Raw genomic sequence first — 27,785 nt, 5'->3', positions numbered from 1 at the left:
AATTAAGCGAGATAAATGCAGCCTAATCGGGCGGGTTTTCATTCAATACAGCGGTCCATTAGTTATTACCTCTCAGGTTTTCAGAGAAAGCTCTGAGTTAAGACTTTATTTTCCTGCTCCATACCGTGGATGTTGGTTGACTACTTGTTGAGGTGATTTCGCTCGGCGCGTTTTGATCAAATTCTCAACCTAAAATCTACACCGTCTTCGTGAAACTGTTTGTGCCGCGTTCTCGAGAGGAGATGGGGATTTTATCTCTTTTTTTGCTGTCCGTTTCTGGGGAGGGGATTTTTGGTTTCTCGAGGGGCGTTACTGGTCAGAGAGACGGTGTTTGGATTGTGAGGCGGCTCCACTGCACACACACGCTCATTAACATACAGCTGCAGGTTGCTATGTGGCTTAAGGCTCCTTTTAGTAAAGTACACACCCGGACTTGCCTTATCACCACCAGCCGTGTGCACACAGCCCAGCGACAAACTCAGAAAGAGAGAGAGAGAGAGAGAGAAACCCAACCCACAGGCTGGAAGGCCACACACCGATCCCAACAGGAAGATCTACATCTGTCAGAGACCTTTCCACATTCATCACAAGAACAAACACCCCAGCCGCCTGTCTGCTGACAAATATTACCAATACATGTACAAAATGTAACGGTACTAGTTGATTACAAATGCACCCCCCCCCCCCCCCCCCCCATTTGAAAGCGAAACTTTTATTCCTTCGGAAATATTCTATCTACCTTGATCTAAATAATGCCCAGTTTTATTTTTTAATTCCAGAATGAACGGTAAAGCCCATCTTCGGTGACATGTTCCCGAAAGGACAATGTCATTTCATTGTAAAAGTGTTGGAAAACGGCAGAAACATTTGTTTTTTTTTAAAGAGAACATTCACATTTGGGGAATCTGAAACTCCACGGGACTCTTTCCGATCTGTTAATAAATCTCCACGTGTCGCCTTCAGTCAGCGCTCACAGGGGTTATAGCTAAACATTTAAGCCGACGGGAAATACCCAAATGGGGTTCGTCCAGAGAGACTCAGGTCAATCGATGCTCTTTGGAGATTGCGAGCTGGAAGGCCCGCTCCAGTGAACCATCGCTTGGAATTATTGAAATGGGGCGTACATACAATCTCATTATCCCTTGCCCCACTTAAACAGTCAGCAAGTGTAAAAGGCAAAACAATACGGGGACTTGAAAATAATCACCATCACTGGATTTTTAAAAAATTATCCAGGCAACAGCTTTTAAATGTGAAGTAAGAGAAGTCAGTCACAGCTGTAAAGTGATTTCTGGTGTAATTGATTCCGGTTTGAAGATTCACTTTTTAAATATTCATTCACAGGATGTGTGTGACCTCCTTACCCAGGCCAGCATTTATTGCCCGTCCCTAATTGCCCAGGGGGCAGTTAAGAGTCACCCACATTACTATGGGTCTGGAGTCACATGTAGGCCAGAGCAGGGAAGGTCAGCAGATTTCCTTCCCTGAGCCAAAAGGGGTTTCCCCACAATCGCCAATTGTTTCATGGTCATTAGACTCTTAATTCCAGATGTTCAAATTCTACCATCTGCCAGGGTGGAGCTCGAACCCTCTCCCAGAACATTACCTTGGTCTCTGAATTAATAAACAGAATTTAAAAACAGAGGGCTGGAGAAAGTCGGTCGGTCTGGCAGCGCCAGTGGAGAGTAAACAGAGATAACGTTTCGAGTTAATGAACATTAACCGTTTCTCTCTCCACAAAGGCTACCAGACTTGCTGAATTTCTCCAAACCTGTTTTTGTTTCACATTTCCAGCACCTGCAGTTTTTTTTGTCTCTATTAATAGTCTGGCGAAAATACCACAAGCTCATCGCCAAGAGTAACACGCAAAAGAATAAATTTTTCAGCATTAATTTTGCATATGGTCCACACCCTCTTGTTCAGGGTGAAATTTCTCTGGAAAGAGATCCCCCCCATGTTCTTCCTGTTGCCTGTGTGTGTTGATCAGGTGCTGTTTCCCGACCAGCTTTACGCTGAATGCAGGGGCAAAACGGTGCACAAGACTGACAAACACCTTGCATTCGAGGAAATGAACACCCGCTTTATTTGTTGTACACGAAAAGCTACACTCGAGTAAACATTTTAAAGGAAACAAAATCTTGTGGGGAGAGGGAGGGGTGGGGGGGCTTCCATCTCCCACCCATTAGCCTTGTAATCGTGCGCCATCTTCTGGCTAAGTGCATCAACAGCGTGCCTCCAATAAACTGATTTGGCGAAGCCGGTGTTGGACTGGGGTGTACAAAGTTAATGTCCATTAAACTGGACATTATTAATCATTGGCAAAGTTTTCTGGACTGAGCAAACATTAAGAGAAATTAATTTCAATACAAACCCCTCCCTCACTGTTGATATCTAAACAATACCAGGCCTTGCAAACATTGGGAGGTGGTAACGATTGTAGCTCAGGTAGTTTAGGACGCTTTTTTCTACCAACTTCTGGTAACCGTCTTTCGCAAATTGCTGCTCCAAAAATTCCTTGGTATTTCCTGGTACCAGCAGCTCTCCATCCGCTATCCGACGAATCAGCTCCTCGATAGGCTCCTCGACATTCACCTTGCGGTGAAAGAGAAAAAAAACAATCTTATGACGACCAAGCTCGAGAATCAGCCAAAGCTTGCTGATTTCACTGTGATTTATCAAGCAAAAAAAAATCATAATGGACCCAACAAACATTATTTCACAGGCCTCAGCTTCAGACTTAACTGGACCATAAACTGTACGAAAATTCACACTTTCGTCAAGAAACTGCAAAGGGCAGGTCAAAACATGGTCAAATAAAGGAATCATCTTAACTCATAATTAACACGACGCATTCCAAAACCTTCACAGCTAATTAGCCACACGCGCAGAGATAGGTCCCCATTAGCAGCAAACGATGAATAAATATTAGCTAAAACACATTTTCCTCCGTGAACCGGTACAAACATCATTTCCATGCACTCCCATAGGCAGGTGACAAAGTCTCACAACACAGAGAAAATAAACATTTATATTATGCTTTTGGTGCGCTCAGTGTGTTCCAAAACATTTCATAACCTTTTTGACAAAAACATTTAGTGTGATAACTGTTTTGAAAGGAAATATGGATTGGAAGTACTGATGGGAGGTACCAACACCAGCGAGATCAGCTTAACCTGTTTCCTGTTTAGATAGGGAACGCGCTGATTGGGGACAGTCAGCACCTTGCTTATTATGAATATTCAGGGAGTTGTGCTATTTGATATAATCTCCTGGTCTTTGAGCCGTACGGCCTACGTAACGAGCACCACACCAACAACATTGACATTTATTTATCGAATAATCCGTTGGTGTGATTGGAAGAATGTTTTGGCTTGATGACAACATCCTGTTAGTGGCACAACTATCTGCGTTTCAGTACTGATGTGGTGACTGTGACTGGGCAACACTTGCTAAATCCTAAATACACAAAGATTATGCTGACAACCAAATTAGAGTTGTCAGTTGGGTTTCCAGTATGTGGAGGAGCCACTGTTGGATTGGAGTGAACAAAGTTAAAAATCACCCACAACACCAGGTTATAGTCCAACAGGTTTATTTGGAAGCTAGCCAGTTGGAATATAACCTGATGTTGAGTGATTTTTAATGGTTACCAGGATTTGATTTGGAAAACTACATGAACTAATACATGGGGCTCTCTTCTTCACAGGTACATATATAACTGCCTGTTTTCACACAACAAAATAAGTGACAGTCATTCTCTGTTTAATTTCTTAGGGTAATGCCTTGATCAATCAGAGTCAACCTGCCTGGTTTACAGTTTACGTGAAATTTGTAGAGATCCGTAGGACATCATTATGTATTTACACAAGTGAAATCATGCTTGAAAAATCTTGGTTCCTTCCAGGATGTAACTATTAGAGTTGATCGGGCAACCAATCGATGTGGTCCATTCGGACTTTCAGAAGGCTTTTTCCAAAGTCCCACAAAAGAGAATAATGTGTAAGATTAAAGTGCATGAGTTTGGGTAGTGCTTTCAGATGGACAGAAAATTAGTTGGCAGACAGGAAATAAACAGTAGGAATACATGGGTCTTTTTCTGAATGGCAGGTGGTGGCGAGCCAGCTGAGGACACCATCTATTCATATGTTAATGATTTAGACGAGGGAACTAAATGTAATATCTCAAATTTTTCACACAAAGCTGGGTGAAAAGGTGAACTGTGAGGAGGATGCAGAGATGTTGTAGTGTAATTCGGACAGGTTGAGTAAGTGGACAAATGCATGGCAGATGCAGTATAATGTGGATAGATGTGAGGTTATCCACTTTGGTAGCAAAAATAGGAAGATAGATTATGATGTGAATGGCTGTGAATTGAGCAAGGGCAATGTTCAACAGACCTGGGTGTCCTCATGCAGCAATCACTGAAAGTAAGTGTGCAGGTGCTACAGGCAGTAAATAAGGCAAACTATATATTGACCTTCATAGCAAAATGATTTGAGTACAGTAACAAGGATATCTTGTTGCAATTATACAGGTTTTGGTGAGGCCACACCTGAAATATTGTGGATGTTCTTGCTATATAGGGAGTGCACAAAAGGTTTACCAATCGATTCCTAGGATGGCAGAAGAGAAATTGTGTTGATTACGATTGTGTTCACTGGAGTTTAGAAGAATGACAGGAAATCTCATAGAAACCATAAAATTCTAACTGGATTAGACAGGTTAGATGCATGAATATGTTCCTGATGGTGAGGGAATCTAGAAGCAAGGGTCATAGTTTAAGGATAAGGGGTAAACCTTTTATGACTGAGATGAGGAGTAATTTGTTCACCCAGAGAGAGGTGAGCCTGTGGAATTCACTACCACAGAATGTGGTTGAGACCAAAGCATCATGTTTTCAAGAAGGAGGGAGATATAATACTTGAGGCTAAAGAGATCAAGGGATATAGGGGGAAGGCAGGATTAGGGTATTGAGCTTGATGAAAACTGGCTCAAGGGCCATGGAGAATGCACAGGTTACATACTTTTATGTAACCTGTACATTCTCCATGGCAACATCCTGACTAATCAAAGTCAACTTGGAAACCATTCTGCACTCTCTCTCATACACTACAAATTTTGTTTTCTCTTCACATTGTTTTTTCTTGGAAGATAAAAGTTTTGACAAAGTGCCTCTTTTTGCAATAATATTCAAGTTCTTTACTGCCTAATGGCTACATTTAACAAAATTTGCTTTCTTTAGTTGCAAAATGGCTACCACCACGAAATCATGTAATGACTTGGCTGGTGAACACTGGGTTAATAATTACAGCAACATTTGGCATTGGGTAGCCAAAGGTGCAAAAATATCCTGACATTACAGTATGTAATATGCACAACATGTACTCCCTGTGTGTGTGTGAAGTCAGGTCAGGGGCTTCCTTGGAAAAGCTGAGTATGCTGCCAGTTCCCCAAGTGAGCTAGGTAGAGAGCCTGCCTCAGATTTCCAGCACTGTCAGTAAAACTCAAATTAAAACAATAAAACGTAAATCCCCCTCCCCGCCACCCCGCTGTCATGTTACTATACCAGGTGGCCAGCAACCTGTTCACACAGGAATAAACAATCAGCAGTCAGGAAACTATAAAGTAAATTGTGCTGATTATTCTTCACTTCTGCTTTTAATTTACTAAGATCAGTCTCCAGCCACTTCAGTCTCCGTAAATTCTATTCAACCTGCTGGGTATTTCCAGCAATTTCCGTTTTTAGTTTGGATTTCTGCAGTATTCCACAGTTCTTTTCTTTTGTATTGTGAAAATATGTTTTCACTTTCAAAACAGTAACCATAAAAGAGAATGAGATACCTTGTGGGATTCCATTAACTGCCGCACTTCTTGTTTGAAGTCCATGAAACGATCATGATATATACTCATGCACCAAGGCTCACTTAGATAGCTGAAAAGAGAAAATGGTTCATTACTGATTACAATACTGTCTAGATACCACTACATTTTATCCTCAACCATTGATAATAGGTTCTGTAACCATCACATTTTCTTCAAAAATCTCTGAGAATAATCTGGTCAATGAATTCTTTGAGGGCATGTTCCATATTAATAATTACTTTATTAATTAAGAGAGTTAACATTTTTCTTGGAAAGCTCTATTTTATCAAGTTGAAGATTCAGGGACTTGCACTTCATGAATGTGTCCAATGCAGAGAACACATCACTCTCTGTGTTCAGTTCGCACATCAGTGATTTTGATAGCTATTAACCTCAGTATGTTTTCATGAAGATAAATCTAACAGACTGATTAATATAATGTTGGCATTTATATTTTGATTTGATTTATTATTGTCATATGTACTGAGATACAGTGAAAAGTGTTGTTTTGCATGCTAACCAGACAAATGATACCTTATAAAAGTATATAATGGTAATAGAACAGAATGCAAAATATAGTGTTACAGCTGCAGAGAAAGATCAACTCTAATATATGAGAGGTCTGTTCTTAAGTCTGACAACAACAGGGAAGAAGCTACTCTTAAGTGTGCTGGTATGTGTTTTCAAACATTTGTATTTTCTGCCTGATGGAAGAGAGTATAGCTGGGTGGGATTGATCTTTGATGATGTCGGCTGCTTTCCCGAGGCAGCGGGAACTGTAGACGGAGTCAATAGGAAGAAGGAGAAAGTGAGGACTGCAGATGCTGGAGATCAGAGATGAAAAATGTGTTGCTGGAAAAGCGCAGCAGGTCAGGCAGCATCCAAGGAGCAGGAGAATCGATGTCTCGGGCATAATCCCTTCTTCAGGAATGAAGCTCATTCCTGAAGAAGGGCTTATGCCCGAAACGTCGATTCTCCTGCTCCTTGGATGCTGCCTGAACTGCTGCGCTTTTCCAGCATCTCATTTTTCAGCTCAATGAAAGAAGGCTGGTTTTCATGATGGATTGGGCTATGTTCACAACTCTATAGTTTCTTGTGGTCTCAGGCAGAGCAGTTACCATACCAAGCTGTGATGTATCCAGTTAGGATGATTTCTGTGGTGCATTTATAAAAATTGGTAAGAGTTCTAGTAATTGTTGGGTAATAATCTTCAAGCTACTTTTGGAGTTAGATATTGGAGTCACTATTAACCAAAAGGGACGTATCATTTCACAAGCTGAAAGGTAAAACTGTTTCATTTCATTAAGAGTGCAAACTACTTTAGATTAATTGTTATTAACTAGGCCAGACCACTCGAAACATTCTTAAGCAGACAGCCCAGACCATAACTTTGAAATTTGTTTCAGTAAGTGTACAGTGAAAATTACTCGAATTAAGTTAGCAAGGTTGACTACCAGGTTTAAAACAAAAAATGTATTCACAAAATTACAAAGAAACACGAAGAACAGAATAAAGAACCCCAACAGAACTCAGTCGATCCAAACGAGACTTAAATATGCTATTCCAAATATACACCACAGTCCCAATAAGCAAACCCCCTGTAAAACACAGTACAGAAAGAGTCAGATGCTTACAGATTGAAGTTAGAAGGGCAGAAGAGAGAGTTTCCACACAGTTCACTGTTGAATTCCCAACCACTTCTGGACTGAACTAAACTGCTCAGCTAGAGAGCTGACCAGTCCCCTTTCATTATAGAGGTCACTTCTAAAACATGACCACTTTGGCCTGAAGTCTCATCTGTTTACGTATAAACAAAAGGCCTCTCAAAATCCTTTTCATTTCTGTACCAAACCAGACTGATTGGAGCCCAGCCTGGTTTATTATCACTCTGAAAAAAATCAAGGACAGTGTATCCTTGAGAAAAGGAACAGATTTTAGAAAAAAACGACTAGCTTTGTGACAACTCCCCCCTTAAAAAAAATGAATCATCAATATCAAAAGATGGCTTGATTTTTAACCCTTCGAAAACCCGGTTAGTAGTCTAAACACACATATCCACTATAAACATGCAAACATGCAGAACCACATGCAAATTCAGGCTGCATTACACCCGCTAGCAAATGCCTCCATATCTCATTTGAGTCTTGATAACGCATTAGCCATCATGTTTTCGCGACCTGTCACATGCATAATTGTTGAACTGAATGGCTGCAACAACAAACTCCATCTAAACAGTCTGGCATTTTTGTTCTTAAATTTTTTCACAAACATCAATGGGTTATGATCAGTGTATACGATTGTCTCAGATGCATTGCTGGTAATATAAACACTGAAATATTGTAATGCCAACACCAAACTTAAAGTCTCTTTCTCCACTGTTGAATATTTCTGTTGATGAAATTCAACTGCCTGGAAAATTGCGTGATGGGTCTTTCTATCCTTTCGTCATCCTCCTGCAGGAGCACCGCACCAACACCCACATCACTGGCATCGTTAGCCAACTTGAAAGGTTGTGTGTAATCTGGTGTGGCTAATACTGGGGCACTGGTTAACACAGTTTTTAGACTGTCACATGCCTTTTGAAAGTCCGCTGTCCACTGAAACTTCTTGCCCTTTCCTTAACAATACAGTGGATGGAGCAGTCACACTGCTAAAGTTCAGCACAAACTTGGCGTAAAATCCACCCAATCCTACAAACTCAATCCCACCGTTGACGCTCCTTTCGTCAACGGTGTGGGAAATTCCCGAATTACTTTCATTTTTGCATCCCGTGGGGCCACTGGTTCAATAACATGGCTCAGTAAAGTGACTCCGGCTTTGGCAAATTCACTTTTAGCAAGCCTGCCTTCCGAAGTCGATCAAACTAGTCCAATAAACACTATAAATGTTCTTTCCATGAGTGACTAAAAATCACCAGGTCATCAATGTAAACAGCACATTTGGGTAATCCAGCAATGACCTTATTAGTCAGTCTCTGAAATGTGGCTGGTGCGTTTTTCATACCAAATGACATGACTTTGAACTGATATAGTCCATTAGGTGTTACGAAAGCTGAAATTGCCTTTGCTCTCTCTGACAGAGGTACTTGCCAGTAGCCTCTGAGCAAGTCCAACTTAGAAATGTAAGTTGCTTGTCCCACGTTTTTGACACAGTCCTCCAACTGCGGAGTTGGATATGCATCAGTCTTTGTAACCGGGTTGACTTTGCGACAGTCCACACATAATTGTTGGATACCATCTGGCTTTGGCACCATGACTATGGGTGAGCTCCAGTCACTGTAACTCACTTGGATTATGCTATCTTGGAGCATGCGCTCTATGTCCTTCTGAACCTGTGCCAACTTTAGAGGATTATGCCTATAAGGATGTTGTTTAATCGGAATAGCATCTCCTATATCTACATCATGCACAATTAGGTTAGTACTTCCCAGTTTATTTCCGCCTATCTCCTCATGTTATAACAATAACTCTTTCAGGTCATTTGATTTTCTTGTGAGAGATAACTCAATAATTTATCCCAATTTTTGTCAACTTCCTCATTGTCCAATTTGATTTGAGGAATGTCCTATTCAGAATCCTCTGAACTTTGTTCTTCCATCTGTGCTGTAATCATTAACACCTTCTCCTCTTGCTTTTCTTCCCTGTCAAAATACCTTTCGAGCATATTCACATGACACACTCTGTGAGATTTCTTCCTGTCTGGAGTCCTTATCAAGTAGTTCACCTTACTCAATTTCCTCTCAATTTGATAAAGTTCACTAAACCTGGCTTTTAAAGGCTCACCTGTCACTGGAAGTTACACCAATACCTTATCCCCAATTGCAAAATTGTGAATCTGTGATTTCTTATTTGCGTCCTATTTCATGGTGTGCTGTGGTACTTTTACATACTGTTTAGCCAACTCTCCAGCTCTTTAAAATTTGACACATAGTCCAAATAGGTGATCTCTGAATTCTGACTATTTAATTTCACTTTAATCAAACAAACAGAACTCCCTTATCCCAATCATCTGGATAATCCCGACAATAAGTCCTCAACATGGTCTTTAATGCTTGATGCCATCTCTCTAGCACTCCCTACAATTCTGGGTGGTACAGAGTAGATTTGAATTGCTTTATTCCCGAAGTATCCATAACCTCCTTGAATAGTTTAGATGTGAAGTTTAATCCTTGATCTGACTGGATCTCTATTGGCAGTCTGTATCTAATAAAAAAATTAAGTAATTCTTTTACAACCCTTTTTGCTGTGATGTTGCATAATGGGATTGCCTCTGGAAATCTAGTTGACACATCCATGATTGTTAATAAATACTTATTCCCACTTTTTGTTTGAGGCAGGGGACTGACAGAATCCTTGCTAACCTTGCTGTTTTAACTCTCTGCTCTTCCATATGAGTTTCCATTACGTCAGGTAGTGAATTTTTGAATTCCTCCAAAATAACTACCTCTCTTAAGGGCATCATAGTTTTGCTCGATTTTTAAAGCTCTTATCTATCTATCAAAATTACTCTGCTTGATCCTTTCAAACTCAATATAGGTTTGACCAGGTCTGTCCTTAGATTCTTGAAATGTTGTCAATTGGCTTCTGGTACAAGCTCATATGCATTTAAAGTTGAGTTTTTCACCTCCTCAAACTCCCAGATACCTCCTGTATAGAATACCTCAACAGCCCTCCCTGCAAGTTTCATTTGAATCAACAAAACCCACATTGCCACTTGCCACTGCATTTGTTTAGCCACCTTTTCAAATTAGATGAAAAAGGCTTCCACGTCCTTCTCATCATTTTAGGCAATGCTTGAATATAATTAAACAGTTTCTCACTAGATTTCTGACTACCAGGGACTTGCTCATTCTCACTCTCTTCCTTGCTAAGCCACCCTCAGCCTTTATCTCCAGCCTTTTAAGCAGACTTTCCTTTTCAATTGTCAGTTTTTGAAGTTCAAAAGCTTTGTCTTTATCTTTCTCTGCTCTCTCTTTCTCCCTCTCTTCTGCTTTTAATCGTAACTCAAACTGTTTCATTTCTGCTGCCCTTTCTTTATCTCTCGCCTCTAACTCAAGCTGCTTCATTTGCAATTGAATTCTTACCATCTCTACAGATTCTGATGGTTTCTCCAGCAAGTTTAAATGCTGAGCTACTGTTGTAATTATCTCTTCTTTCCTCTCAGAAGCAGGCAGTTCCAATTCCAGCTTCTCTGCTAATTTCTGCAGCTTGGTGTTATTCACTTTTTGCAAAACTTCCAAAGTCACCGCATCCACATCCAGAAAACCTTTGGTGACTGAAAGAGCCATTACTATCCCAAGCTTTGTCCTACCCAACCAAATCAACACTCAAAATAAAGACACTAGCACCTACCACTTGCTGTTTAAAGTCCCACAAAGCGCCTAAAATCTGTTATGGATTAGGCCAGATCACTCAAAACATTCTTAAGCAGGCAGCCCAGAGTATAACTTTGAAATTTGTTTCGGTAAGTGTACAGTGAAAATTACCTGGATTAAGTTAGCGAGGTTGACTCCCAGGTTTAAAACAGACAAAAAATGTATTCACAAAATTACACAATAAAACACGAAAAACAGAATAAAGAACCCCGACAGAACCCAGTCTATCCAAACTAGACTTAAGTATGCTATTCTGAATATACACAATAGTCCCAATAACCATAACCCCTTTAAAACACAGTACAAAAAAGGCTCAGATGCTTCCAGGTTGAAGTTAGAGGGGCAGAAGAGAGAGTTTCCACACAGTTCACTGTTGAACTCCCAACCAGTTCTGGACTAAATTAAATTGCTCAGCTACAGAGCTGACCAGTCCCCTTTCATTCCACAGGTCACTTCTAAAATATGACCACTTTGGCCTGAAGTCTCATCTGTTTACCTATAAACAAAATGCCTCTCAATATCCTTTTCATCTCTGTACCAAATCAGACTGATTGGAGCCTGGTTTACTACCCCTCTGAAAAAAATCAAGAACGGTGTATCCTTGAGCCAAAGAACAGCTTTTAGAAAATAAAAGGACTAGCTTTGTGACATAATCAAGAAATAAGGTGAAATATCAACATAGTCTCCTGGAAAATATTTTGAACACCATTAGACATTGAAGATAAATTTCTAAAATTTCCCTCAAGTAGTCTAAACATTTTTCAAATTGGTTTTTTTAACCTTTGCCAGGAGATTAAATAATTTGGTGAATAAGAACACTTGTGGTCATGATGTGCAGTTGTACCATGACTACATGAGACAGGCTTCATGGATCAGCTGGTCACTTTTAATGAGGTTTTCGCATGCTTTTATAACAGTAAAATGGAGTAATAGCAAGTAACTGTGTCTACATTTGAAAGTTGCAACTGAAAAATAATTAGGGAGAAATATTTAACTTAGTGAAATCAAACATCAATTATTAGAATTATAGGAACTATGTGGAAATTAATATAAGTAATGTTTTATTTTGTTAAGACTTGCATTTCTCAGTATTTCTTAATAATTTCAAAAGTTGTAGGCAAGCTTAGATTCTTTCTCAATCATTATTAAATGAAGTGAAACTTGTAGTAAACTATAATCATGCTTATTCTTTGATGATAGTTACATATGTTAAAAATCAAAAGTAATAATTTATCTGAAATAATAATCAAAGGTTAGGTTTCCTTTGGTTACCTGAGTGAATGTATTTATTGAACAACTCATTCAATAATAAATATTAATCAGTCATAAATTAGACAAGGACCATGCCAAAATAAACTTTCTTCAGTGATTTCCAATCAAGAAAAGTGGTATTGGCACAAAAAAAAGTTTACTTCCAATCCAAAAGTTTAATTAAAAATGTACGCTCGTGATGGAAATACAAGATTATTCTTCCAGGCTTAAATTTCAGTCCCATTTATGTCTTTTTTAATGTATTAACCTCTCTATTTTTCTATTCTCCTTTAAAACACTCACAAGAAATCTACATTTTTGATCAAATCTTTCGTCTCAAATGATAATAGATGGAACATTCAATAGGCTGAGGAATTATCCCAAATAGAGGTGAGCATGCTAACAATTTTGCATCACTGTACAGCGTGCTCGGTTCTCATGTGGTCATAGTCATTTTGGTGAAGACTTCAGGTATTATGTAGCGGCAACTCTCTTTAAAGTGTTGGGTCAACAATTGACGGTTATAACAAATCAGTTGAGAGTCTGCTGAAAGGCAGACGTTGAATTTGGGGTAACATGCAAGGACACAACCTTGTTATAAAGAGGAGACGACATTGCAGGAGGGAGCTAACTAGAATAGGTGAGTGTATTTAACAGTGTGAAAAACGTAGTGCTGGAAAAGCACAGCCGGTCAAGCAGCATTTGAGGAGCTAAAGAGTCGATGTTTTGAGCATAATCTCTTCATCAGGAATGTTGGGGGGGGGGGGGGGGTTCAATGGGGCTGAGAGATAAATGGGAGGGGTGTGGGGCTGGGGGAAGGTAGCTAGGAATGTGATAGGTAGATGAAGGTGGGGGGGGGAGGTGATGGGGATAGGTCAGAGCAGACGGTGGAGCAGATAGAAGGGAAGGAACATGGACAGGTAGAGCGGTCCAAGAGGGTGGTGCTGAGTTGGAGAATTGGATCTGGGATAACATGGGAGGAGCGTAGATGAGGCAACTGGTGAAACTGACATTGATTCCATGTGGTTGAAGGATCCCAAGCTGGAAGATGAGATAAGTAAAGAACATCCCATCTTCTGCCTTGGGACCGTCCAATCACACAGCATCAATGTCGATTTCACCCGTTTCCTCATCTCCCCTCCCTCCACCTTATACCAGATCCGACGCTCCAACTTGGCACTACCCTCTTGAACTGTCCTACCTGTCCATGTTCCTCTCCACCCATCCACTCCACCCTCTGCTCTGACCTATCATCATCACCCCCCCACCTTCATCTACCTGTCATATTCCCAGACTCCTACCACCCAGCCCCACCCCCTCCCATTTATCTCTCAGCAGGCCCCCACATTCCTGATGAAGAGATTATGCTTGAAATGTCGACTCGCCTACTCCTCGGATGCTGGCTGTGCTTTTCAAGTGCCACACATTTTGACTCTGATCTCCAGCATCTGCAGTCCTCACTTTCTCCAGTATTTAACAGTGATCTATTAAAAGTGTAAGGAATCAGACATCTTCATGGAGTGGCAAACCATGATAGAGTGTGCAGAGGTTTGGTCTGGAGTAGCTGGTTTGGTCTGTTGAATCTTGTGATATTTGGGGGAGTGAACATCCAGGGGTTGGTGGAGCACAGGTGGGGGCCCAGCTAGCTATTATAGCACTTCTGGTAAAAAGGAAAGCATTCCTGGACAGTGGGCAGAGCTACTCTGAGTTAGAGATGAATAGCAATGAACAGCAGGTGCTCCAATAGCAAATACAGTTCACTGGTTATAAGGTACACAGAGCTACAAGGAAGGCATAAATGTGATACTTTTCAATATGGGGTATACAGTCAATATGGGGTATACTGTCAATATGGGGTATACTAGGGTATTCTGGACATGATGGAGCATCAGGCCTATTAAAGCAGCAGAATTCTGTGTCCATGTAGAAGAACACATTGTTTTTCACCTCTTGCTGGTGCACACCTTGCCAGTAGCTGATAAAGTGGCATTGGTGTTGATAGTTCCTTTCAAAGGAATGGTAATGGACCTGACTAACACCTTGCAACCTCACAGCTTTGGATTGCATTGAGTTCACCATTTACTGGGCCACCAGAATTGAGATCTGTGGGATTTGCTTCTATGCCTGGACTTCACTCCTAACACAGCACCGCACGGCATGGACTTCGAAGGAAGGGATATAAACAAGTAGCATACACTTGCTTGGAGAAAGAGGTGGAGGAAATATTGGTGAAGCAGATTCTTGGGAGGGCTTCCTCAGATTCAATTGAAACCTCAAAACATTGACCAGGATGGAAGGGAGGCAAAGAAGACACAAATTGATGCATGTTTTCTCCTGAGGATGCCTAATCCTGGGATGAGTTTGGCACAGAACCTACTTTTTCCAGAAGGAGTGATTTCACCTGAAATTCACACAATATACAAGTTTCCATTGTTTCCCACATTACCTGGAAGTCAAGACTCCACTTGACATACTCTTTCAACAAATTTACTCTAGTTTGTTCCTCTTGTGCCTTCATGCTATCAAATGACACAAATTTGGATCTAATCATTAAATGTCTGCTTTGATGGGGTGAAGTACATGCAGTTGAGAGACCCAAGGCATTCAATCTTGATATGGTACCAATGGAGGCTCTGCCACAGGATGCTCCATCTACATTGAAATAAGGGTAGCCTTGGTCACAGGACCTCCCTGTAATGCTGTGGCTTTCTGGCTGATCCCAGGAGTATCGGATTCCTGAACATCTTTGCTGACTGCTTCAGCCCTTACATGGATGCCAAAAGTATCTGGCACCAGGGGTGCATCTGGCATTCTCTCCATTTATCCTTACAATAGCATTGTCACTGGCCAGGCAAAAGTTGCAAACGTGGCATTGATTCATGGGCTTGTATGCCTTCACGGAGCACATTTCATGGATGGACTCTTCCGTTCTCTAATCACGATTCTTTCCTCTCTCTAGGAACACCAATATTTGAGCACATGTGTCCTGCCAGTGCTACATGGTGACTTGCCTTGTGTCAGATTCCTGAGGCTCTGAATTTCCATCCAGCTGAGCATGGCTGTCTGATCTTCATCTTTAGAGAAGGATCTGCTTACCGGTTACGTTGCCTCTGTCACATCTTCAGTGAAGTGCTGATTACCCTGTGCTGTCTGTTATAAACTCTGTGTGAGGCCCACTGACATGAGAGCCTATATGCTGGTGGAGGACATGCTTGACTTGTGCTGGTGCTGGCTTCTTCCTCTGTTGAAGACGACAATAACTTCACATTGTCATGAGCTGACTCCCCATCCACAAATGATCATGTGGTAAATATAAAAAGCGGGTTAATGAAAACTTCCGTTTGTCAGAAGCTGCTTCTATAGCTGTTTCAAGCCATTACAGGTTATGTATTGGCATGGAGGAAATTGAAGAACCTAGAGCACCATCGTCATCACCTGAACATTGGAAGATCACTTCACCAGCCATGAACTGACAACTCCCAGTTCACCATATCTAATTTTCTGATGTGCTCTCACATTGGCAGCTTTAACCATAGATATTGGAATAACCTGATAGGACACTCCACCGCTTAAATTAGCACTTTTCTTCTCTTGTAAGCTCACTTTCCCTGCAAGATCAAGTGTGAGAGTGTCAAGACCATGAAGCCTTCTTCCACGTTTGATTGTGGTGGGCAATTTTCCAATTGCTCAATAGTGCTCAGTGCATGAATATTTTCTATGTTATAGGGCACTATGTGCCCTCAGGCTGTTCAGCCTCTGGATGTGTTGGTGACACAGAATTGGATGCCTTTTGTTTGGGTATTCCAGCCCGTAGAAGGTCACCAAAGCACTTGCAACACTGTACCCACATGGGCTGACAATGCTGCAGCTATCCACTTTAAGAGGCAAGTCTGGCCTTGCCTATTTGCCTGGTTCACTGATCATTGTATGTTGCTCTCTGGAAATTCAACACTCTGCAAATACAATGCAGTCATCACCTTCAAAGGTACTACTGGCTGCCATTGCATGAGAGCCTTCCCATTGATTTATCTTTCTTCCAATCCAAGGTAAATGCCATTTGACATTTAAAATTGGCCTGTCACACTCAAACCCAGTTTCCTTTCCATGCCCACTGCCCCAAACTGGATAGTAAATGCACCACTTGGCTAACAATTGGCCATCTCTTTGAAACTGGCATTGATTGTCAGGTGATGGTGTGGATTAGGGATGGAACAGGAAAATCACCTCGATGACAAGATCACAAGCCAAAAATCAAAATCCAGCTCATCATCTCCTTGCTTGGCTCAGTGACTATTTTTGTTGGTTTAACTCCTGCAATGTCTTGGAATGCTTATATGAATCGTGCTATGTAAGTGCAAACTTGTTGATATACTTTCTGTCATTATTTCACACAGCCATTATCCTTGCGAATGTGATGAAATCCAGAAAAGATTAACGGCAGTATCAATACTAGCATGACAGGGATGTCAGTCAGAAATTGTCTAGTACAGCTGACAGAAAAAGAAGCAACATAATCTCTGAGGAACAGAACCCCATGACACTCAAATGTGGCTCTGACTTACAAAAATCTGACATTTAATTAAAGGTTAGTTGTTCTGTGTATCCTCAGGGCTGTGCTAATATCACTGCAGTGAAGACACACATTTGCTGTGTCAAGATTAATACAATTAAACAGAATGGTCCATGTTCCTACAATGAAATAGTATAATAATAGTTCTCTAACACTAAAATATAGCAGTGCAAATTAGTGGTGGCAAGGAGCAAAAATCCGAGTCCATTCTGGTACACACCTCTCCCATACAGGAGTTAGAAATCAAGCCTGCAGTACATACTCGTAAACCATCCATAGACTATCCAAGCACCTGCATTTTGAGCTGGGGTGCATGAATACCAACCCTAGATTTTCTTTTCCTTAATTCCAGGTTATGAAACCAATAGTGATATTATTAAGAGTCAGCTCAAATCAGTTATTGCAGTATAGGCAGGAGGCTGAACCAAATTCAACCTCAAATTGTTTTAACAAAGATCTCCCTATTATTAAGTCCCTTGAGTGGGTCTGAATTCTATTATGCCATCTAGTGCTCACCTGTAGTAATTGCTCACCACGGCTGGGACCTGCCAGGATTTCTGTCATGAGTGTCATATTTAAAACCCGATTGTGCATCAGGGCAATTGCTGCCAGCCACAAATAGTCCATCATGTTTCACATTGCATGTAATGTAATGGGGGAGGTGGGGGGTGGGGGGAAGGAAAGCTTCAGAGGGAATATAGATGGCAGAGGTGACACATCATTGCAAATTGAAGCTCACAATAGTAAATGCATTGGTACTTTACATCACCTGTGTGAAAGCCTGCCATAGTAACTGGAATTACAAAAATAAAGCTACACAGGTTGTCCATCCTGAGTATCGTACTATGAACCCTGTCAATGTTAGTATTATTCTTTCCCTAATGAGCAGTGTGGCATAGCACCTTATCATTGTTTAGGAATAACCGTGTCCTACACCCTGACTGAATTGGAACAACAGGTTTTCTGTGGAAATGATGGTAGCTCATTGCTATAATGACATGGAACCCAGGACCTGGACTGTCCAAAGCACCCAAATGACCGCATCTAAAGTCCTGGACTGATGACAGAACTCCTTGATTTGACTGGGGACTACTCCTCTTCTACTTTGGGACATGGCCTTTGATCAAAGCACACTCAGTGTGTTTGCTGGCAAATGCTGCAGGTGTGACAATGACATAGCACAGTGCCATAAAACAACATAACCACCGCTTGACTCATCACTGCTGGCTACCATGGAAGTTGCCTGGCTTTGTACCCATTGTAAAAGCCAAGACAATCCATATGTGATGACATGCCGCCTGAATGTGATGGTAATGCACAAAAAAAGGCAAGGTATGGCAATTGAGGAATGCTGTGAGCATTCCAAATAGGCATAGAGTACTAAGTCAGCAAGCTAAGAACCCTGAGATGCACTCTGCTCCAATCCATGAGATGGCAGCCTGACCCGATATGCAAAGTGGCCTAACCCTATATGCAATACAACTGTGGGTAACTGTATTCTAAGTGAGTTGGAGTTGTGCAATTATAATATGGTGACACTGCTGCACATCTGATGCCAACCTGTGTGAATGGATGATGCAAGTGGTTACTGCTCATGGATTGTGTCATGAGGCAATGGGAATGGCTGGTCAAGACAGAGGCCTGGAGGAATAAGTGGCGAGCCTGCTCTGACCTTCATATTAGGAACTGTCACCAGCTAGTTTCCATGTTCCATGTGAGAGAGCGCAAATTACACATAAATGAAGTGAGATAGGTCATATTGAGATGTTAACACATGCAAATGGCCTTCTTGCCATTTAATAGCAAAATTCTCATCTTGTTATTCAAACCTTGGGTGGAAAATTTGACTTTTTTTGGTTTGTTCAAGAATCCCATTTTTCCCAACTGACTCACTATTGTTCAGGGACTGGGAAAATTCAGCCCACTGCACTATTCTGAAAGCTTCAGCTGATCCCAGCTTTCTTCTTTACAGGTATGAACATCACAGCTATAGAAGGCACAGAGCCTTCCACACAAGCCTAGAAGCAAAATAATCTGCATTAATCAGAGATTCTAGTCTATTGAATTGAAAGAGGAGTTTTCCTACTTAAAGACTTGAACTGCTGTCAGATAATACAGTCTATATATGGAATCAAGGGTAATGCTTTGTCCAATGATGAATTTCAAATATTTCTCCAATATTGTCAAAGTTTACTTATTTAAGGATTATTCAATTATTTTGGATTACAACTGCAGTAAAATTCCAAATAGATTATTATTTAGGTCATTTTTATTTGTGCATTTGTACTCATCTTTGGTAGAATAATGTCCATGTATTAGTTTTAAAATGCTATTTTTGGATTTGAAAGTTCTCAAGTAAAAGTCCAAGGGAAGAAAGTATGCTTCGTTTACGTTAGTAAAATTGGTTCCTTTCCCAAAAGAGCAAAATCAAAGCCCATACTTTTATGGGTCCATGACACTGTCAAAGTTGGAAATACTCACAAAGAAGAGAACTGTAATGTGAGAAATTGAGTTAAATAATGCCTGTTGTGTGTTCACCATGAATGCTCTTGGAGGTCTAAAATGATAGATGTGATGTGCATGGACATTGTTGGGGCAAATTGTGTCAACTGTCATTTGAGTACAAGCGTAGAGAAAACATTTACTGGCAGATCATAAAAGTAATCAGTGAGCCATACTGATTTCCCACCTGCAATGTCAGTTTGGAGCTCCACACTGCAGTCCATTCTATCTTTAACTCTCACAACTAAATGGTCTCAGCAGCAACAAAACCATCCCACCTGGAGGGCTGCTATGTTGCAATGGTAGTGTCCGTACCTCTGAGCCAGGAGGCCTATGTTCAGGTCCCACTTACTCTATAAATATGTCACAGTATATCTGACCAGTTTGGTTAGAAAATATCTAACATGAGGCCTGGCTTAGTTGGGCTTTTGTGGTGCAGTGGTAGTATTCCTACTTCCCATGTTCAACAACTATTTTCTTCAGAGGTACATCAGGTTAATGAGAAAATATCTAACATTGTACCAATGATTTTTAAAGGGACACAGGTTAGTAGCCAGTTGTTTCTTTTTTCTGACTGTCACAGTGCTACAAGTGTTCGATGTTTTCTTTAGTTGTTTCAGGTTGCAGAAGTCTATCAGAAGTAGTGTGAAAGGTACTGAAGAAATTCTTGCTGACGTTAAGGCTTTTTGCACAAAGTAGTTTATCTCTATGACTCTAGTTGCTCCCAGAAATGGGTGCACTACTAGGCAGTATCTTTGGAATATTTGGAGAATGAGCAAAGATCATACAGAGCAGGGGAGGCTGCTGGAACTGGGGTGGGGACTGCGAATTGAAAGGAGAGTCGCATCTTCCTACAGTGCTCATGGAGCTATAATGTAAGTAAGGATGTCCTCACTGTCTCAGAGTTGGAATATATGGACTATTAATCTTTAATTCCATCAATTTATTTAATTCTGGGACTTCCATATGAAAAAAAAGCCTTTAAATGAGCAAGGACACTGTTTTAAAATGTCAAAGTTTTCTAAAAACCTCTTATGTGGATTAACAGGAAAACTGTATGGACAGTTTCCCTATGAATGTAATATTTGTCATTCTTTGGACAAAACCCTAAGGAAATAAGCAGCAAGCATCTCATCTGTAGAAACTACCAGAGACAAAAGGGAACAATCAGAACTGACAGTGCATAAGATTACTGAAGACTTCTGAACAATTTCAGGGGCATCGTATCATTGACAACAAGAGAATGAAACTCCTTTTTTAACATGGCCTCAGTTGTGTGCCATGACCAAAACTTCCCCCTTATGAAAAACTATGATTAAGCTTGTCTGTTTATTACAGAGTGTAGTAACATTAAGAAGGCCTGTAGGAGGGAAGAGTAACATCAGCTCTCCCTCAATAGTTCTTTTCGAAGTTGGACTCTGTCCTTTTCACAAGTTGGAATAATCATAGAGTTAGAGAGTTTAAGAATAAAACTATATTACCCATTCTATAATAGTGTACAGTTTAAAAGAGACTGCATCCAGAAGAACAACAACCTAACATTGTCCATAACACCACTAGAGCTCCAAAGGAATCTTGGGAATGTATAATTCTTTTACTTACGGACTTTAGCTTTGTTCCAACCTAAACTCCCCTCCCTATAACTTGGTATTCTGCTTGTATATCTATGCCACAGACTGAGTTCTTACCTTTTTAATAAGCTTTATACTTTACTTCAGTAAGTAATTAATAAAACTAACTCCTTACTTTGATTAATTCAAGAGATCTATCTAACTTATTTATACAAAAAAAGCTATATTATTGGTCAACTAAATACTGAATTGAAACAACACACACCTAAAAATAATTCGAATACTTTTATGATTAATCTCAGGAGTGAAAAAAATCGAGTATTTTCACTCCTCCGGACTGTTCAATTTAATTGACAGGTGAAGCTGCAGAATTATCCACCACATAAGGCTGTGGGACTAAATCATTTAGTACATTGAGGAGAAAAATGCACTAAAGGTGACTAGTGGTTTGGAGAGAGAGCACAACTACGCCATTAAGATAGAGGATCAGCTACCATCATACTAATAATGAAGTAGGCTAAATGGGCCAAATGGCCTACCCTTCTTCCTGCTTTCTTTGTTTCTATGCTTGTAACATCACGAAAATCTGACACCTGCTGCATTCACAAATATGACCACATTAACAAGACAAGAACTAAATCTCCTGTGCTTGTGAAAGTGACTGTGGTGATGAAATTTTACAGGTTTGACTCCATTGAAACATGATGTGGAGGTACTGGTGTTGACTGGGTTGGAAAAGGTCAAAAATCATAAGACACATCCAATGGATTTATTTGAAAACATTGGTTTTCGGAGCACAGCTCTTTCATCAGGTCAGAGTGACAGAGGAAGACCTTAGATCCAGAATTTATAAGGAAAAGATCAAAGAGACATACAACTCATTTGAAGGAATTGAACACACCTAAGATGGCTCTTAAATCTTTGATCAGTAAAAATGGAGGTACAGGCTTTGATTGATTAATATGCAAATCCCAGAATTTCTTTCAAGTCATTGCCCCGAGATAACTTAGGGTGTCATTAACGTAAAGGAGGAGACACCTCTGGTCAGACAATGTATTTTAGGTTTGAGATCTTGTTTGGAGTCTGTCTGTGGCTTAACCTGGAGTCAGACTGGTTTCATTTCCAAAGTAGGAGTTTATAAAATGCCACATTGACTGACTGTCTACAAATTGTGTGCTTTTTGAATGAAATAGAATGTATCTGTATATGCAAATTCACCCCACAGATTTCACAAAATCTCACCCTCAGACATACCATGGGCTATTCTTTGGAATCAATCTCATTCTTGGACACACGCACCTCCATCAAGGACAGACAACTCAATACCTCACTCTATCACAAACTTACAGATAACCTTACAAGTGCTGCATTTCTTGAGCTTCCACCCTAAACATATTAGAAAAGCCAACCCCTATGGACAAGCCCTACACATACATAGGATCTGTTTAGATGAGGAAGGATGCGTTAGAAACTTGAAGGTGTTAAAGAGGCCTTCATAAGAACGGGGTACGATGCTCAACTCAACGATCACCAGTTCTGATGTGCCATAGCAAAAAACCGTAATGACCTCCTTAGAAGACAGATGCAGGATAAAACCAATAGAGTACCCTTCAGGATTACTTCCCGGGAGCAGAGAAACTACGCTATGTTCTTCTCAGCCTGCAACACATTATCAACGATGATGAATACCTCACCAAGATTCTTCCTACACATCCACTACTTGCCTTTAAATAACCGCCAAACCTTAAATAGACCATTATTCGCAGCAAATACCCAGCCTTCAGGACAACATCGACCAAAACACCACACAACCATGTCAGGGCAGTCTCTGCAAGATATGTCAGAGCATTGACATGGATTCTGCCATTACACATGGGGACATGACCCACCACATGCACGGCAGTTACTCATATGACTTGGCCAACGTTGTACATCGCATATGTTGCAGGCAAGGATGCCCTGAGGAATGGTTTATTGGTGAAACGATGCAGATGCTATGACCATGGATAAATGGACACCACGGACAATCACCAGACAGGACTTCAGGATACTCAACAACTCAGAATTGCCGAGCAGAGGCTGATGCCACGTTCGGTACCCATGAGGATGACCTCAACAGGGATTTTGGGTTCATGTTGCCCTACAGTGACTCCACAGCACTATACACTCTCACACACATATTCTCTCATACGTACCTTCTCTCATACATACAGACCTTCTCTCATACATACACACTCACATGCACACTCTCTCAGATGCATACACCTGTAGTCCCTCACACTTGCACACATTCTCTCTTAAACGCACACACACAGTATCTCTTACACACACACGGACACACACTCTCTCTCAGATGCACAAACTCCCTCACACTCGCACACACTCTTTCAAATTTTATAAACTCCTACTTTGGAAATAAAACCAGTCTGACTCCAGATTAGGACACAGACAAACTCCAAACAAGACGTCACACATAAAATACATTCTTTGACCAGAGGTGTAACCTCCTTTATACTGATAACACCTTAACTTATCTCAGGGCAGTGACTTGACAGAAATTCTGGGATTTGCATATTAATCAATCAAAATTTCCACCTCCATTCCAAATGATTAAAGATGTAAGAGCCATCTTAGGTATGTTCAATTGGTTTGCATGAATTGTATGTGCCTTTGATCTTTTCCTTATAAATTCTGTGTCTAGGGTCTTCCTCTCTCATTAGCACCTGATGAAGGAGCAGCACTCTAAAAGCTAGTGTTTTCAAATATACCCATTGATCTATAAGTTGGTGTTGTGTGATTTCTTACCTTGCCCACCCAAGTAGGAATTGGAGATACTTGCAGAATTGTATAACCTCCTCCCATGATACATACATGGTCAAACTGCAAGCTTTCCAAAGTGCAAGGTGCCTTTGATTCCACACACAAATTTTCGCAAGGGTCATGCGTCAAATCTGCCACAAACTGGAACTGAGTGTTTTCTCTCCCTCAATATCTGGCTGCTGTGTGACCTTAGGCAGTAAATCATGCAAACCAATGCCAAATATCCTGACGGCAATCTTGATGCCTCCATTCCACTGTGCCAGCTGGATTTGTGTCAAGCTACTGGGCAACAAGGGCTAACCAGTAATGACATGGTTGAAGACATGCAGAAGCCATGCCACAAAACAAAGTGAGATACAGCAGACATTTGGCCTGCTGTCTTGGTTGCATTTAGTGATGCTGCAGATCAGGAGTGGGAAAATTCAGCCCAATGTCTTGTTGACTTCTTTTGCATGAGTTCAAACAAACAAGGCCCTATTGTCTTTTGATGACTTTCATCTAAAAGCTATTGACTTACCTATAGCCACTCTTTACTCTGGAGTCTGCTCTAAAGTCTGAATACAATCATCAGAATGTTCACTTTTGTTCTGATGTTCAGTTTCTATGTTTCATGGATTTTGTTTCTCTTCTTGCTTTAATCCTATTAGAGACTAATTCTTATCGTGATCATTTGGCAGGAAAGTAGTGGGGGCAGGTGGCTAATTTTGTGGCAGAATGTTCACAGTTGCATTCCTGACATGTAGCCACCTTAATTCTCATTATCTGAGATGCCAGCCAAAGGCAGGATAGGTCTTTTTTATCAGTTCACTCGTGCGATGTAGCATTGCTGATTGAGCTAGCATTTATTGCTCATCCCTCGTTTTCCTCGAGAAGGTGGAGGTGAGCTGCAGTCCACGTGCTGAGGATAGACACACAGTGCAGTTAGGAAGGGAGTTCAATGATATATGCCCAGTAACAGTGAAGGAAAGGCAATATATTTCCAAGTCAGGAGAGTGGTTTGGAAGGGAATTTGCAGGTAATGGGGTTTCCATATATCTGCTGCCCTTGTCCTTCTGGATGGAATTGTCGTGGGTTTAGAAGATACACTCTCAAGATCTTTGGTGAATTTCTGCAGCGCGTTCTTGTAGCTGCTGCTGAGAATTGCTGATGGAGTGACTGAATGCTTGTGATGTGGTACTAATCAATCAGATGGATTTGTCCTGGATTGTGTCAAGCTTCCTGAATGTTGTTGGAGCTGCACCCATCCAAGGAAGAGGAGAGTGCTGACCGTTAAGGTCCTCATATGAGTCCCCTGCAGCAGTACCTTGTCCTCCATTGAGTTGGCAAATGGGCTATCCTTTCATTTAAGACCATAAGACCATAAGACATAGGAGTGCAAATAAGGCCATTCGGCCCATCGAGTCCACTCCGCCATTCAATCATGGCTGATGCGCATTTCAGCTCCACTTACCAGCGTTCTCCCCGTAGCCCTTAATTCCTCTAGACAACAAGAATCTATTAATCTCGGCCTTGAAGACATTTAGCGTCCCGGCTTTCACTGCACTCCGTGGCAATGAATTCCACAGGCCCACCACTCTCTGGCTGAAGAAATGTCTCCGCATTTCTGTTCTGAAATGACCCCCTCTAATTCTAAGGCTGTGTCCACGGGTCCTAGTCTCCTCGTCTAAAGGAAACAATTTCCTAGCATCCACCTTTTCCAAGCCATGTATTATTTTGTACGTCTCTATTAAGTCTCCCCTTAATCTTCTAAACTCCAACGAATACAATCCCAACGTGTCCATGCCGATTAAATATCCCAAACTAAACTAGTCCCACTCACCAGTGTTTGGCCCATATCCCTCTAAACATTTCCTATTCATGTACCTGTCATTTTAAAAAAAAATGTTGTACCTTTACCTCCATTTACTATGTCCTCTGGTGTTTTCTTTTCACCTTATCTATGCCCCTCATGATTTTATAAACCTCTGTAAGGTCACCCCTCAACCTCCTACACTCTAATGAAAAAACTCCCAGCCTATCCAGCCTGTCCTTATAACTCAAATCCTCCAGTCCCAGCAACATTCTGGTTATCCTTTTCTGAACCCTCACCAATTTAATAATATCCTTCCTTTATCAGTGTGACCAAAACTGGACACAGTAAAGCCATCTAAACCACATTTGCCTGAACAAGTATTACAAAAGATTAATTTGATTTTCTTCCTACTTTCTAGTTGAACGTACCTTAGTGTGTGAAAATTAACTGCCATGTTTGGCTATGTATCACTTGAAATATATGTTATTTGGTATGAAGTCCTTGGGACATGAAAGACAAAATATAAGTTTAAATTTTTCTTTTGGGTCTTTGTTCATTCCTTCTTATGATATAGCCAAGTCAATATTGCATTGGCAAATAAACTCCCCAGCAACTAAAACTAAATTGATCACAGAAAGTAATGAGAATTAATGGATCACGTTTACATTGTGAGGTATGTGGTCTTTAGTGTTATTAAATAGGATCAGATATACGTGTTTGGTGGAATGTTATTTTTGATTAGTAAATGTTATTTCAATATCACATGGTTTCCTGCTATCTGCCATGACTACAAATAATACAAAATTAAGCCTGTTTCTCAGTGCCTGTTTTTAAAACTAAAATGGTAGAGGCTCCTTTTTCATATTCTGCAGTGTCGACAGGCATATATACCACAGAGGAGTTTTGTCTGCCACTTGGCATGACAATATGAATTGCACAGCATAATGATATTAAGCTGTTACAGTACCAGTGGCATTGTGTATTCATCTGGCAAGGTCCACCTTATTGTTTATGTTTTACAACACTGTACAAAGGTGTGCCTCATGAAAAGCTGCATGTATCTGTGCCATGAACTGCCAACCAGGGATAGTCTTATCCAATGGACTTTAATGTGTTTCAGGATTCTGGATCAGTGGTGCTGGAAGAGCACAGCAATTCAGGCAGCATCCGAGGACAGGCAAAATCGACGTTTCGGGCAAAAGCCCTTCATCAGGAATAAAGGCAGAGAGCCTGAAGCGTGGAGAGATAAGCTAGGGGGGGGGGGGGGGGGGGAGAGAGTAGCATAGAGTACAATAGGTCAGTGGGGAAGGAGATGAACGTGATAGGTCAGGGAGGAGAGGGTGGAGTGGATAGGTGGAAAAGAAGCTGGGCAGGTCGGACAAGTCCGGACAGGTCAGGGGACCGAGTTTCTGGAGGTTAGAAGCTAGGATGAGGTGGGGGAACGGGAAATGAGGAAACTGTTGAAATCCACATTGATGCCCTGGGGTTGAAGTGTTCCCAGTGGCTCAACATTTCAACTCCCCCTCCCACTCTGCCGAGGATATGGAGGTGCTGGGCCTCCTCCACCACCGCTCCCTCACCACCAGACGCCTGGAGGAAGAACGCCTCATCTTCCACCTCGGAACACTTCAACCCCAGGGCATCAATGTGGATTTCAACAGCTTCCTCATTTCCCCTTCCCCCACCTCATCCTAATTCCAAACTTCCAGCTCAGCACTGTCCCCATGACTTGTCCGGACTTGTCCTACCTGCCTATCTCCTTTTCCACCTATCCACTCCACCCTCTCCTCCCTGACCTATCACCTTCATCTCCTTCCCCACCTACCTATTGTACTCTATGCTACTCTCTCCCCACCCCCACCCTCCTCGAAACGTCGATTTTGCCTGTCCTCGGATGCTGCCTAAATTGCTGTGCTCTTCCAGCACCACTAATCCAGAATATGGAGGATAGTGGGCTAGTGTAGGTTAGGTGGGCTTGGATCGGCGCAACATCGAGGGCCGAAGGACCTGTACTGCGCTGTATTCTTCTATGTTCTATGTTCT

General features: G+C 41.2%; 1 protein-coding gene across 1 annotated transcript in view; it reads right to left on the bottom strand.

The window, feature by feature from the left end:
- Window positions 1–1,781: 1,781 nt before the first annotated feature.
- cfap61 (cilia and flagella associated protein 61) overlaps window positions 1,782–27,785 on the bottom strand; it is a 236,943-nt gene continuing 210,939 nt past the window's right edge. Inside the window, exons 25-26 of the mRNA XM_043696862.1 lie at window positions 5,842–5,932; window positions 1,782–2,592 (exon numbers count right to left, since the gene is read on the bottom strand). Coding sequence (XP_043552797.1) covers window positions 2,392–2,592; window positions 5,842–5,932 — 292 coding nt within the window. The 3' untranslated portion in view covers window positions 1,782–2,391. The remainder of the gene's footprint in view (window positions 2,593–5,841; window positions 5,933–27,785) is intronic.

The sequence above is a fragment of the Chiloscyllium plagiosum genome, chromosome 9 (genome assembly GCF_004010195.1).
Source record: "Chiloscyllium plagiosum isolate BGI_BamShark_2017 chromosome 9, ASM401019v2, whole genome shotgun sequence".
NCBI classification, from domain to species: Eukaryota; Metazoa; Chordata; class Chondrichthyes; order Orectolobiformes; family Hemiscylliidae; genus Chiloscyllium; species Chiloscyllium plagiosum.
The sequence above is the reverse complement of the archived record's forward strand: the minus strand, read 5'-3'. Positions and strand labels throughout refer to the sequence as shown.